Genomic DNA, 13667 nt, shown 5'->3' on the forward strand with positions numbered 1-13667 from the left:
GGTATAGGGTATGTGGTGGTATGGGGTATTGTGGCGGAGGGGGTATTGTGGCGGTATGGGTATTGTGGCGTGGTATGGGGTATTGTGGCGTGGTATGGGGTATTGTGGCGTGGTATAGGTATTGTGGCGTGGTATGGGTACAGGGGGTATGGGGTATTGTGCCGTGATATAGGTAATATGTGGTGTGATATGGGTATTGTGCCGTGTATAGGTATTGTGCCGTGGTAGGGTATTGTGCCGTGGTATAGGGTATTGTGCCGTGGTATGGGGTATTGTGGCGTGATATGGGGTATCGTGGCGTGGTATAGGGTATTGTGGTGTGGTATAGGGTATCGTGGCGTAGCTAAAGGGGACTATATCTCCTCAATTACCTGTATTTAACACTGGTATTTAACTTCCAGGTGTATGTGTAACGTAGGTAATGTTAATTATGATGTGACCCAGACTTTACTCATAAGGCAATGTCATAGTTAAAATAAAAGATATTATTGATGACAGAAAATATTACCTGAACATAAATAAACAGAAAAAAAAATCCAGGTTAATTAATTTGATAATGTTAAAAAATTAAGAGTGATTATTAGTTCATACCTGTACATGATTTAGAGGTTATAAGAAGAAAATTATTGAAACGTATTTAATTCCTTTCAAGAAGAGGATTAATCCACTTTAATCCACTTGGGAAAAAATAAAACCCCAGAGACTTGTCCATATTGATTTACTGTTTTGTGATGGATAAGGATAAGTAAATTAAACAAGAGTAAATACCTGAGTGAGACCAACCAGGTAACACAGGTGACAGTTGTTGCCCCCCCCACTTCGCCTGCCTCCTGTCCACCTTCATAGGACCTCCTTGACGCCTCTGCTGAAGGACTACCGCAGGACTTCCCAAACCTCCTTCAGGAAGATATGGAACAGCAGGATGGTGGCGCTGTGTGGTGAGTGTGGCTGTCTTCCTCTTACTGTGTGTGTGTGTGTGTGTGTGTGTGTGTGTGTGTGTGTTAGTATTTTTAAGTATAAGTAAATAATTTGAAAGTTAATATACTCTTCACTTAACAAGTTATTTGGTTGAGACGCCCCAGGGAGTGAGTCACTACCTGGGTAATATAGTCACTAGGTGAGTCACTACCTGGCGGGTATTGAGGTTTGAGTTAGTTGCTTCTCCTGACCCTTGTGGAGACGCACTTGAGTCGCCCCCCCTCCGTCCCCGCTTCCTTCCCTTGGGTCGCTTACACACACTTTCCACTCACACCTCTCACTACTTCTCTCACGCCTCACTATCTCTCTCACTATCTCTCTCTCACGCCTCTCACTATCTCTTCACTATCTCTTCTCTCTCACCCCACCATCTCTTTCACCATCTCTCTCACTATCTCTCACGCCTCCTCACTATCTCTCACTATCTCTCTCACCTCACTATCTCTCTCTCACGCCTCTCACTATCTCTCTCACCTCTCACTATCTCCTCACGCCTCTCACTATCTCTCTCACCTCCCACTATCTCTCTCACCTCTCACTATCTCTCTCACCTCACTATCTCTCACCTCACTATCTCTGTGTGGATGCCTAAATTTCAGATGATATAAAGTTTATCTTATACACCGACGTTTAATATACTGTAAGGAATGAAAACTTGGCTGAGTGCTGCTGTAACTGGTCTGTAATATGCTCTTGAAATCTGTTGAGTACTGGTAACTGGTCTGTAACATGTCCCTGAAATCTGTTGAGTACTGGTAACTGGTCTGTAATATGCTCTTGAAATCTGTTAAGTATTGAACTGAAAAAAACCAAATCTGGGTAACAACAGGATTTAAATGGTGTTATGTAGAGCCAAGTGTTGACGGGGTACTGTGTAATGGTGTATTTAAAGGTGATATAAATACGTCGCTACTGAGCTATCACCATTATCACCATTAGTCTCAGATCGAGGGTGAAATTCAGTCTTGTAATTTGATGTTTGGTGAAAAAAAAAAAGTTTTCTCTTTCAGGTTTATTTGTAATTTGTAATATATGTTCGTCTGTCTGTCCGTCCTTCCTAGTGTCCAGCCTTCTCGGAAACTCCTCTCGTTTATCAAATTTCCAGGGGGTTTTCACGGCGCTTGTTACACACATATAATATATAAGTCCGTCCCTCCCTCTCTCCGTCCGTCCCTCCCTCTCTCCGTCCGTCCCTCCCCCTCTCCGTCCGTCCCTCCCTCTCTCCGTCCGTCCCCTCCTCTCTCCGTCCGTCCCTCCCTCTCTCCGTCCGTCCCTCCCTCTCTCCGTCCGTCTCTCCCTCCGTCTCTCCCTCCTATGGGGCCCTGGGGAGACATCATCTTTGAGCGACTCTTGGTTTCCCAGATTCTCATCAAACTTGACTCGATTGATGTTGGGATGAACACACAGCGGCGTTGTGGGATGGGCCTCGACCTATCCAATTTAGTGTAATGGAGTTTCTGAGTTTTGATTGGCAGAGATTGTCTGTCCTTTAAGCACATCTAAATGTTGTTTAATGAACTTTCTCAAATTCTAATTGTGTGAGATTGTCTTCATTAAGGGGCTTCTATTTTTCGTCCTTTTTTATTATAGTTTGAGTGAGATCTTGAGAGTGAGTGTCTGTAGGTGATGCTGGTCCTCGAGTGAGTGTTTGATGAGTCGAACACGGTGTGGGGGTGTGAGGGACGGTGTGGGGGGTGTGAGGGACGGTGTGGGGGTGTGAGGGACGGTGTAGGGGTGTGAGGGACGGTGTAGTGGTGTGAGGGACGGTGTAGGGGTGTAAGGAACGGTGTGGGGGTGTGAGGGACGGCCTATGTACAGAGAGTCACTACCAATACGTCCTCACCGCCCTACGATAGCTCAGTTTCTTTACCAAGTATAAAACAGCATCAGAGGCGTGTGGGCAAGTTTTTTATCATGAGAACAATCCTTCATGTCTGTCGTTCATCACCTGATTCCTCTTCTTCACTGTCAGAGAAAGATGGATTACTTGGATTAAGATGGATTACATGGATTAAGATGGATTACATGGATTAAGATGGATTACATGGATTAAGATGGATTACATGGATTAAGATGGATTACATGGATTAAGTTGGAATACATGGATTGTTGAGTTCTCAGAATTATCACCAAATGGAAGACACAAGTTTCCCAGGCTGACGTCTTTCCATGACCACTAAATGGATCAGTAGTGTTACACCCAGTTGTCAATAAGTACCGGGGAGAATAGACTGCCTTACTTTATATACCGGAATAACCCCAAGCTCTTCCTTGGTGTACCAGCATGCATCGACACCACTTACCATATAGTGAGTAAAAAGTGAATGATGGTCGTTCTGTCCAGCATCTACACCATGAAGGGCCAACCAAGTGTCTGCCTCTTTCATGGGAGGAATACAAACGTTTCATGGACACTGGTGATGATAATACAAGATTCTCAAAGATTTTACATCCCCAACAACTAGTTCCTTATCCACAGGAAGATCTTTAGCCTGGACCATAAACTCTTTAGTAAGAAATCGAATAACATTAGATTTAGTGTCATCAAGTTTTACGAAATTGATCACAGACTCAAGACAGCATTAAGTTTCGTAACTCTATAGAGGTACAATGGCTTAGTGTAGGTGAGTGATCTAGTAATTAAAGTAAACTACTGATGACTGTTAACACGTCGTTCCTGTCTAACCAAGTGTGTGTGTGTGTGTGTTATTGTACAGGTGAGATCTTTGTAATGCTGTCATCATCCTCCCCCATCTATTCCCTTCCTCCTCCCCCTCCTCCCCCTCCTCTTCCCCCTCCTCCTCTTCCCCCTCCTCCTCTTCCCCCTCCTCCTCTTCCTCGTTTATCTCGTCTTGCTGGCTAATAAGGACTCCGGAGGTGACGTCACTTTCTTGCTAGTGGAGACAAAAGAGAACTTCACTGTTTATATATTGGGTCTGGGGAGAGGAGAGGGATAGAAGAGAATGGGAAGAGAGAAGGGAAGGATAGATGAAGAGAAGGAGGGAGGGATGGTAGGGGATGGGGAAAGTGGTGTAAGGAGGTTAGCTTAGGTTAGGTTAGATTTTGGTTAGGTTAGGTTATGAAGCTGCTGCAGACACGTATTCACACCTGGTTGAGACATTAGCTTACCTGGGCTGCTGATCACGTCATTAAATATGCTGACCTTGGAGAAAAGACTGGCTAAACACTGTGCAGGTCAAGATGCCATGTTAGTTAAGAAGTACTGTGCTCTTTCTCTTGGTCTATGAAATGTAAGAATTAACCTAACCTAACCTAACCTAACCTCACCTCACCTCACCTAACCTCACCTCACCTCACCTCACCTCACCTCACCTCACCTCACCTAACCTAACCTAACCTTAAACCTAAACCTATAAACTCAACTTCCAAATATAGTATCAAAGTTAAATAAAAAAAACCCACTTTACCCAAACTACTTCAGTATTCATTTTCAGTTTGAAGAAATTAAACCCAAATGAATAGAGAAAAGGTTTAAAGCTGAATGAAAGTTAGTAGGATTTAATTATAGGAGTTATATATAAATGGACAGATCTTGATAGGATAGATAGGTAGTGAAGATGTTGTGACTCGAGCTGAAAGATTTAGTTACGTGTGTATGAAAAGTTGATTGGACTAATTGAGTGAGAGGCATATAGATTCAGGGATGTAGGTTAGGTTAGGTGACAGCGGCCATATAGAAACACCATTTATAATAGCATGGAGAATCAGTCAGTCAGAAAGTTCCATTACAGTCCCTAACCAAACCTAACCAAACCTAACCTAACCAAACCTAACCTAACCTAACCAATCCATAACCTAACCTAACCCAACCAATCCATAACCTAACCTAACCCAACCTAACCCCTTAGTGATGATCTATTAAAGGTTTCCATCACCACAGGTATACCTTACAGTATTACGTCACAGGAACTATAAATCATTCATGAATAGGTAAGGTTAGATATTTTCTCAAGTAGATGATAAACCGTTCTTACGTGTGTGTGTGTGTGTGTGTGTGTGTGTGTGACCACTTAAAATGGATAACGACAACAACTACATGGTAAATAATTTCTGCATTGACCTTACCATTATAAAGAGTACCAATAGGGTGCCAGTAGAATGCTATACCACCCTAGACAACACTAAATCATCAATTCCTATATTATTTACATCATTGTCGTGTATTGATAACTAGGGCTTAGGGTTAGAGGTACTTTACTTGTGACTAGTAAGCTGCAGGTACGTGGGTTCGATACCCTGTAATCAGCGTGTTTGGTTGTGGCTCGCCCTTAATGGTCCACTGTAAAAACCAGGTACAGTGTGGGTTTATTGTGTCGATACTAGTGAGGGATGGAGGAAGAGGGGGGAGGGGTAGGTGGAGGGGTAAGGGGAGGGGCAGGTGAGGAGGTAATGGGGAGGGGTAGGTGAGGGGGGTAACTGGGGGCAGGTGAGGAGGTAACGGGGGGGGCAGGTGAGGGGCAAGGGAGGGCAGGTGAGGGAGGTGGGGAGGGGGTGGTGGAGAGGGGGTGGAGGGGAGGAGGAGGGGGGAGGGGCAGGGAGAGGGGGTGGGGGGGCAGGTGAGGGGAGAGGGGTGGGGAGGGGGAGGAGGTAAGGGGGGGGAGGTGAGGGGGGTGGGGAGGGGCAGGTGAGGAGAGGTAATGGGGAGGCAGGGAGTAAGGGGAGGGGGAGGGAGGGGGTAACTGGGGAGGCAGGGAGGTAACGGTGGGGAGGGGTAGGGGGAGAGGGGGTAGGGGGAGGGGCAGGTGGAGAGGGGGGAGGGGGAGGGCAGGTGAGGAGGACGGGGAGGGGCAGGGAGAGTGAGGTGGAGGAGAGGGGGACGGGGAGGGGCAGGGAGGGGTAACGGTGGGGAGGGGTAGGTGGAGAGGGGGTGGGGAGGGGCAGGTGAGGAGAGGCAATGGGGAGGGCAGGTGAGAGGTAACGGGGAGGGCAGGTGAGGGGGAGGGGAGGAAGGGGGGGGAGCAGGTGAGGAGGAGAGAGAAAGAGAACGAAGACAAAGTATGGAGGAATAATAATAATAATACACACAATAATAATAATAATAATAATTCATGATAATATGTGTGTGTGTGTGTGTGTGTGTGTGTGTGTGTGTGTGGAGTGGGAACTGCGTCACATGTATGGCAGGTGTAGAGAGCAGCTGTATCGGGAGGGAGAATGGAAAAGGAACAGCGGGATGGGAGGGTTTGGAGGGTGCTTATTGGATGAGGGACGGAACTGGACTTGGAGAGTGATGGAGGTAGGAGGAGGTGGGGGAGAGAGGATCAAGATGAAATACTGGTTTGAGGACTGAGAGTGAGTGTGTGGGAGGGAGGGAGGGGAGGGGGGTGAGGAGGTGTTGAGGAGCAGAAGAGGGCGATGAAGCGGCGGGAGGTTCGTGTTGCCCGCCACTACAACTCGTCCTTCAGGGATGGATGATGACGAATTTTTATCTCAGACGTGAAATAGTTTTGTTCGTCCTCTATAAACAGTTACCAGGGTCATTTTTTATGCGAAGGTGTTGTTGGTAGAGCCGCTGGTGCCTGGCTGGTGGGGGGTAGGCAAGGAGGGGATCCAGCGAGGCAGTGTGTTGTGGTGTGACTCAGCAGCGTGGCGAGAATGTGCATATAAGGAAGTTGTTAATGTTAGTAGGAGAGTGAGTGAGTGAGGGCGCCGCACCACCAGTACCATGAGCGTGCAGGTGTGGGTCACGAGGCTGTGCTCTGCCCACCGTCATTGCAGCTTCACGTGTTATCAGTGCCGTGACGACCCTTTGCTCGCTGTTACTTCTTGTTGACTGATAACATGTTGGAGCGTGAGGCAGTAGACGAGACGGACAGTGAGGTTGTACTTAGGAAGACCAGTGACACCAGACCTCCTGTTACGGGAGGTGACTTCGTGTACCCGCAGAGGTGAGACGCTCTTATGTTCTAATGACCCCAGCAGCTAGGGTCGTGCAGTGTTTGGTTAGTGTCACAACCTACGGCCAGAGGTTCAGCTGGCAAGTCTCTGCATCTCTGCGTTGTGGAGTATTTGTGTCCAGTGAAAATATGTCTGGGGGGTCGGCGTGTACTGTGACCAGGTAGCGGGTTATGAGGTGGTGTTCAGACGAGTGATACACAGTAGTTGTTGGTGTAAGTATTGCGGTGATTTTCTAAACTAGCAAACCTGCGACTCATTTAACTGTTCTAGAGTGGTGTAAGTGTCAATCATTTTGTGTACAGTACAGTAAACGTACGTGTGTGTGTGTGTGTGTGTGTGTGTGTGTGTGTGTGTGTGTGTGTGTGTGTGTGTGTGTGTGTGTGTGTGTGTGTGTGTGTGTGTGTGTGTGTGTGTGTGTGTGTGTGTGTGTGTGTGTGTGTGTGTGTGTGTGTGTGTGTGTGTGTGTGTGTGTGTGTGTGTGTGTGTGTGTGTGTGTGTGTGTGTGTGTGTGTGTGTGTGTGTGTGTGTGTACGAGATATCTGGTTTACCCTTCAATTCTGTTCCATTTGTTTATATTCGTAGAGGGTCAAGTTGGTCAAGTGTATGCTGGAGAGGATCGCATGGCGGCCTGCTAGGTGCCTCCCGCTCTACAGGTCTTACCACTTCATCTTTTTGTCTTAATTAGCCATAAGTGATCACCGTGTTGGTCTAGTGAGTTTATTAATATCTTACTGACGCGTAAAGTTAATTTCCCACTGGACCAAATCCCACGAGATCAAAGTATTTCAACTCACAAAACTCTGCTAGGTTTCGTTTGGGTTAGGTTTGGATAGGTTAGGTTGATGTGGAGTAAGAATGTTAAATAAACTGAAAATGACTGTTTTAACACGCAGTTGATGACACCTTCCTATACTGATTCCTTCACTCTGGGGAGTCAGTCACCCCAGCTGCATCTCCCACCCGCCATACCCTCACCCACCCCCAACGTTCTCCCATCCATTACCACCCACCCTACCACACCCCAACCCTCCTATATCCACTTCTACCCTCATTTACTATCCCATTTAACCCTCTCCTACCCCCCATCACCCAGCCCTCATCAACCATTCATCACCCAGCCCTCCCCGACCCCTAGCCTTCAAACCCCACCTTCCCCACACCCTCTGTTGCACTCCCCACACCCTCTACCACCTTCCCACACCCACTACCACCCTCATCACACCCTCTTCCACCCTCCCCACACCCTCTATCACACTCCCCACACCCTCTATCACACTCCCCAGACCCTCTATCACCCTCCCCAGCAGAGTCTGGCAAAAGATAGACCGATCAGAGCAAGAACTCCTTCAAAAACTCCCACCAGACAACGACAACAACCATACATGGTTCCCAAAAAGACCAAATCTCAAAAGGTCCATTACCACCCCCGATCTACACGGCCAGGCAATAGACAACCTTCCTAGACCAGCATCCGCCAGTGGGGTCGGCGGAATATGAAATAAGGCCCTTAAAACACCCATATATGGGATAGGGTAGGATGTCTAGTGCCTGTACCGGCAGACAATAAATAACCCATGACACAACCCTAACACACTATTAGCTTAGCTAGGCGGTCAGCCCGCCCTCTCTTACCTCCTCCTAAATTTCTTCAATTTCCGAACTATAACTTCCTTCCCCCACCTCTAATCTTCTTTCACCCCTCCTTCCTCTACAAAAAAGAACAACTCCCCCCACCACCTTCTATCACCCTCCTTACACCCTGTCACCCTCCCCACACCCTGTCACCCTCCCCACACCCTGTCACCCTCCTCACACCCACTACAACCCTGGACCCCACTAGTGTGTTGCCCCTACAGATGCCGACTACTGGGTATCCACTGTACTCTGTCGTTTGGTTAGTGTGATGCAGTACAATAATACCTGGTGACAGGTGTTGTACAGGTATAAGGTGAGCCATTGGCGTGGTGATGGTGTGTGTCTGTGTGAGGTGAGGTGGGTGTGTCTGTGTAAGGTGAGGTGTAAGGTGTGTTGTTGTGTGTGTTTGTGAGGTGTAAGGTGTGTTGTTGGTGTGTGTTTGTGAGGTGTAAGGTGTGTTGTTGGTGTGTGTTTGTGAGGTGTGAGGTGCGTGAAGAGCTCTAACCACCAAGGTACCCTCATTATCAAGCACCCTCACTTTGTTTAGTCCTGTATATACAATACACGTTATAACAAGGTTGACTAAAGCTACAGGGTCATACTAGCCACTGACATACCTGCACTGGGCAAATATTTAGACTAGTTTGAGGCCGCCCACCCATCAGAGTAAACCCAAAAAGAACCGCCACCCCAGTCCACAGATCAAAACAAACCCACTGTGATGGACGAATTTCTTAAGTCTTAAGAGGCATTACTTGGTGTGGTTACTCAAGGAGACCAAGAAATGTGTTGCTCCATGATGCAATGGTTCTAGCACAACACAAGCTGGTCACTGTGTTGTGCACCACCGGAGGTCACGCGAGTGTTGGATAGTGTAGGAACCCCATCAGGAGTGAAGTGTCATCGCCTCAGCCCTTCCCCCATCAGGAGTGAAGTGTCGTCGCTCCAGCCCCCCAGTAGTAGTCTTCAGCACGTAGTCTCCATTAGTACGTGAATTATCCCCTGCGTAACTATTTGTTGGAGTGTGTGAGTGAGGGAGGCAGGGAGAGGGGGAGAGACAACCAGGGAGAGAGGGAGAGACAACCAGGGAGAGAGAGAGAGGGGGAGAGACAACCAGGGAGAGAGAGAGAGGGGGAGAGACAACCAGGGAGAGAGGGAGAGACAACCAGAGAGAGGGGGAGAGAGGGAGAGAGGGAGAGACAACCAGGGAGAGAGAGAGAGGGGGAGAGACAACCAGGGAGAGAGAGAGAGGGGGAGAGACAACCAGGGAGAGAGGGAGAGACAACCAGAGAGTGTAGGAGAGTGGGCCTGCTGAGTGTGATAACCCGATTGAGTGGAAAGAAAAATGACCCCGTGTGAACATCAACGAAAAATGGGAAATTGATGAAGGAGGGACACAAGCAGTGAAGCGTGTAAACAACTCATCATGTAAACAACTCATCGTGTAAACAACTCATCATGTAAACAACTCATCATGTAAACAACTCATCGTGTAAACAACTCATCGTATAAACAACTCATCATATAAACAACTCATCGTGTAAACAACTCATCGTGTAAACAACTCACCGTGTAAACAACTCATCATCTAAACAACTCATCATGTAAACAAGTTGATATATACCGTACTTCTGTGGATGATACAAATAATGCTAACAAACTACTAATGAAGTTATAATGCAGTAATGGCTTTTAAGTAATAATTATAAGTTCATCGATGGAGCAAAGGTAGAGCATATGACGATACTACGTCCTGGGTTCGATATCATGCCGGGTATGTGCAAGGTCTGAGAAGGTGAGGTGAACGTAGAGTATAATAGTGATAATGAATGAGCTTCAAACAACATGTGAAAGAGAAATAGGTAATGTGTATGTCCACTATAACCGAATGAAATAGGGAGGAATGTCATCATTACTCAGAAGGTGAATATTACACACACACACACACGCACACGCTAAGTCGATGAGCCATTGTTTTCCTCCATATTCTGGGGTTGTGTTATGGCCTCTTGTGTGTCTGTGGTAAAGCTGAACCCCTGGAGTTGAGGGTTTTGTCCAGTGTTTTGTCCAATAGAGTATTGCCTAATGTGATATTGTCCTGTGGGAAAATTGTCAGGTGGGATTTTTTTACTCGATACTGTGTGGGGTGTGGAGGGGAGGGAGGGAAGGATAAAGGAAAGGAAACAAAGGGAAAGACAGGAAGGAGGGAGAGAGAGAAGGGGAAGAAAGAAGGGAGGGGGTAAGAAGGAAGGGAGGAAGGAAGAGACAAGGAGGGAGAGACGGGGGGGGAGGATAAGACAGACAGCCACTGAGACAGCTCCCAGCGTCCTGCTTGCTTTGTTGACGCAATAAACAAGTCAAGTATCACCACATCTTGTAACACCACCACCCACCACTGACACCATTACCCACCACTGACACCATTATCCACCACTGACACCATTATCCACCATTAACATTACCCACCATTAACATCACCCACCACTGACACCATTACCCACCACTGACACCATTACCACCACCACTGACACCATTACCCACCACTGACACCATTACCCACCACTGACACCATTATCCACCATTAACATTACCCACCACTGACACCATTACCCACCACTGACACCATTACCCACCACTGACACCATTATCCACCATTAACATCACCCACCTGATGTATTTTATAGTACTTCCGATTCCGATTTAACGCCATTAATATTGCCTTAAGAGTGGTGGAGAGGGCGGGTGTGTTTGTTTGTTTGTTGTGGTGTCGTATGTCTGTGTGTTTGTTGGCTTGTGCTGAATGATGTGTACTTTCACAAACAAAATTCCTGAGGACGAAATACCATTAGAGAAAATTCCACTGAACACTATTCTGTTAGGTTAGGTTAGTTTGGTGATTTATCTTCCCGTAATACCGTGAAATAGGGAAGCTACATCCATTACATCGATAAAAAACACAATTCCCAATAAAGTAATTACACAACCTAACCTAATGTATACGAGTAGAATGGCGTTATAAATACTCCCAGTCTCATCATCTATACAGCAAGTTACTTATACATTTCAATCCTCTTTTAAGCGTCGTGGGTACAGTAGATCCTCTTTTGTTCTCGCGGTTAATATTGACGATCACACTAAGCCTTCCTTCACACTGGCGGCTGTATCATCTTTTCAACACTGTGAGGCTCTGACGGAGGTAAAGATTGAGTAAGGAGAGAACGGGGGCAAGAACTGAGCCTTGGGGTACTCCAGCATTAGTAGGGAAGTAATTAGGATAGAAATAGTCTACTACTGCATGGTAGAGAAAGGTGAAAAATGGGAAATTTGAGAGATGGAATTTTGTCAGGGATCTCCCTTATGCCAACTAGACCTTGCCGAAAAGTTTAGAAATATCAAGAGCATCAAGATCAGGTTCGCTAAAGTTGTCAAGAGAAAAAGTCCAAGTTTGGGAGTCTGGTCCGGGCAGGTCGTTAGCCAATTTCTAAGGTGAGAGAACAATTTAGAGAGGACAGGAGTATTTCAAAGTGCTGCACATTTTTAAGGGGGTCTGGAATCTCACGGTATAGGATGTAAAGCGTGACTGGTTAGGTTAGGTTAAGGTTAGGTTAGGTTCTACACCAGAATAAACCAGAGTGTGTGATAATTGAGGAGGGGGGGAGGAGGAGGGAGGAGGGTCAAATTTATTCCTGTAGGACCACATATACAGCTTCCTGCTCTATCTATCTATCTATCTATCTATCTATCTATCTATCTATCTATCTATCTATCTATCTATCTATCTATCTATCTATCTATCTCCATGTGTATATCTGTCCTTTTTTCTCAGCACAATGTCGACCTAATACCTGGTCAAAATAAACAGCGAGCCACTATGACAAGCGCCTGAGGTGTGTGAATGGTGAGGCTGTGGCCACATCCCTGATAACAATGCTGGCCACACCCCCGCTAGGACCAGCTTTGTGAGGAACTAAGTCTCCTGGCCACACCCTGCTAAGACCAGCTGTGTGGGAGACTGAGAGACTTGTCAGAGAGTCTTTAGCCACCACCACCTATATTCAGTAACGTTACAGGAGGCTCTACTGTATCTCCCCTTATTAAGATACGTTTACCTGCGTTTACCTGCGTTTATGAAGAAGTAACACCATTAATTATCTCTTCACACACCTGAAAGTGAAACCCGCGTCAGTAATTTATTCGAATCCTCATAAACGGGGTTCATTCTTGCTGATGGTAAAGTGAACCCCGTTATCGAAGCAACATCTAACACATAAATATATCCGGATAACGAATGTGTACGTGTTGTGAATCCGGATAACGAATGTGTACATAATGTGTTTGGCCGGACTGATTTATTATCCTTGAATGATGTATACAAGTTAATGCTATGTGTGTGTTTGTGTGTGTGTTTGTTTATTTATATGTCTGTGTTTTTTGTGTATGTGTGTGTGTGTGTGTTAGGTTAGGTTCGGCTACGTGTTACCTGACGACTGGGAGCCAACACCATCACTATTGCTCCTGGACAGTGTTGTGATGTCCACGCTTCCTGGGAGAGATCAGTAATTACTCCTGCAAGATCAAGGGGTCAGTAGTGTAACCCTCCCCTATGACTCAAGCTATTGACAGGACGGGTGTTTGTGTGACAGAGAGACATATAAGAGACAGATCTACAGACAGAGAGAGAGAGAGAGACAAAAATCGAACGCTCTCTACTCAACCTGGAATTAGTAAACAGTGGAGGTGATGGATATTTCATTAGCCAGGTGAAGGAACATCAAATAGTCTCCTTTGACGTTTGTTGCCATCTGAGTGTTTACATTCCTCTTGTCGTCACTCTTCCCCCCCTCCCCTCCCCTCCCTCACCCCTCGCCCCTCCCCTCCCTCACCCCCTCTCTCCCCCTCCCTCGCCCCCTCTCTCACCCTCGTCCTCTCCCTCTCGCCCTCTCATATCCGCCTCGTTAATTTCAATTAGACGCCCGTGATGTATTAATTAATGTCGTTCACGAGCTCACTAAAGTCTTTCCCCCTCACCTTGTCTTCAGAGATCACATCAACCCAGACTGAGGGTGTTATAGGTCACAGAGTGGGCGGTAGGTGACGGGATGGGCGGTGGGTGACGGGGTGGGCGGTTGGTGACG

General features: G+C 46.8%; 1 protein-coding gene across 2 annotated transcripts in view; it reads left to right on the top strand.

Moving 5' to 3' along the window:
- The first annotated feature begins 387 nt into the window (after window positions 1-387).
- Window positions 388-13667, top strand: part of LOC121869201 (tumor protein p53-inducible protein 11-like) — a 59895-nt gene continuing 46615 nt past the window's right edge. The window contains exon 1 of one of the 2 annotated variants that reach the window (XM_042370438.1): window positions 388-938. In XM_042370438.1, the coding sequence (XP_042226372.1) occupies window positions 910-938 (29 nt within the window). In that variant the 5' untranslated portion in view covers window positions 388-909. Of the gene's footprint in view, window positions 939-6643; window positions 6888-13667 lie in introns of those variants that run through there. The other variant, XM_042370437.1, reaches the window with a different exon arrangement.

This window comes from Homarus americanus, unplaced genomic scaffold (assembly GCF_018991925.1).
Source record: "Homarus americanus isolate GMGI-L3 unplaced genomic scaffold, GMGI_Hamer_2.0 scaffold32091, whole genome shotgun sequence".
NCBI classification, from domain to species: domain Eukaryota; kingdom Metazoa; phylum Arthropoda; class Malacostraca; order Decapoda; family Nephropidae; genus Homarus; species Homarus americanus.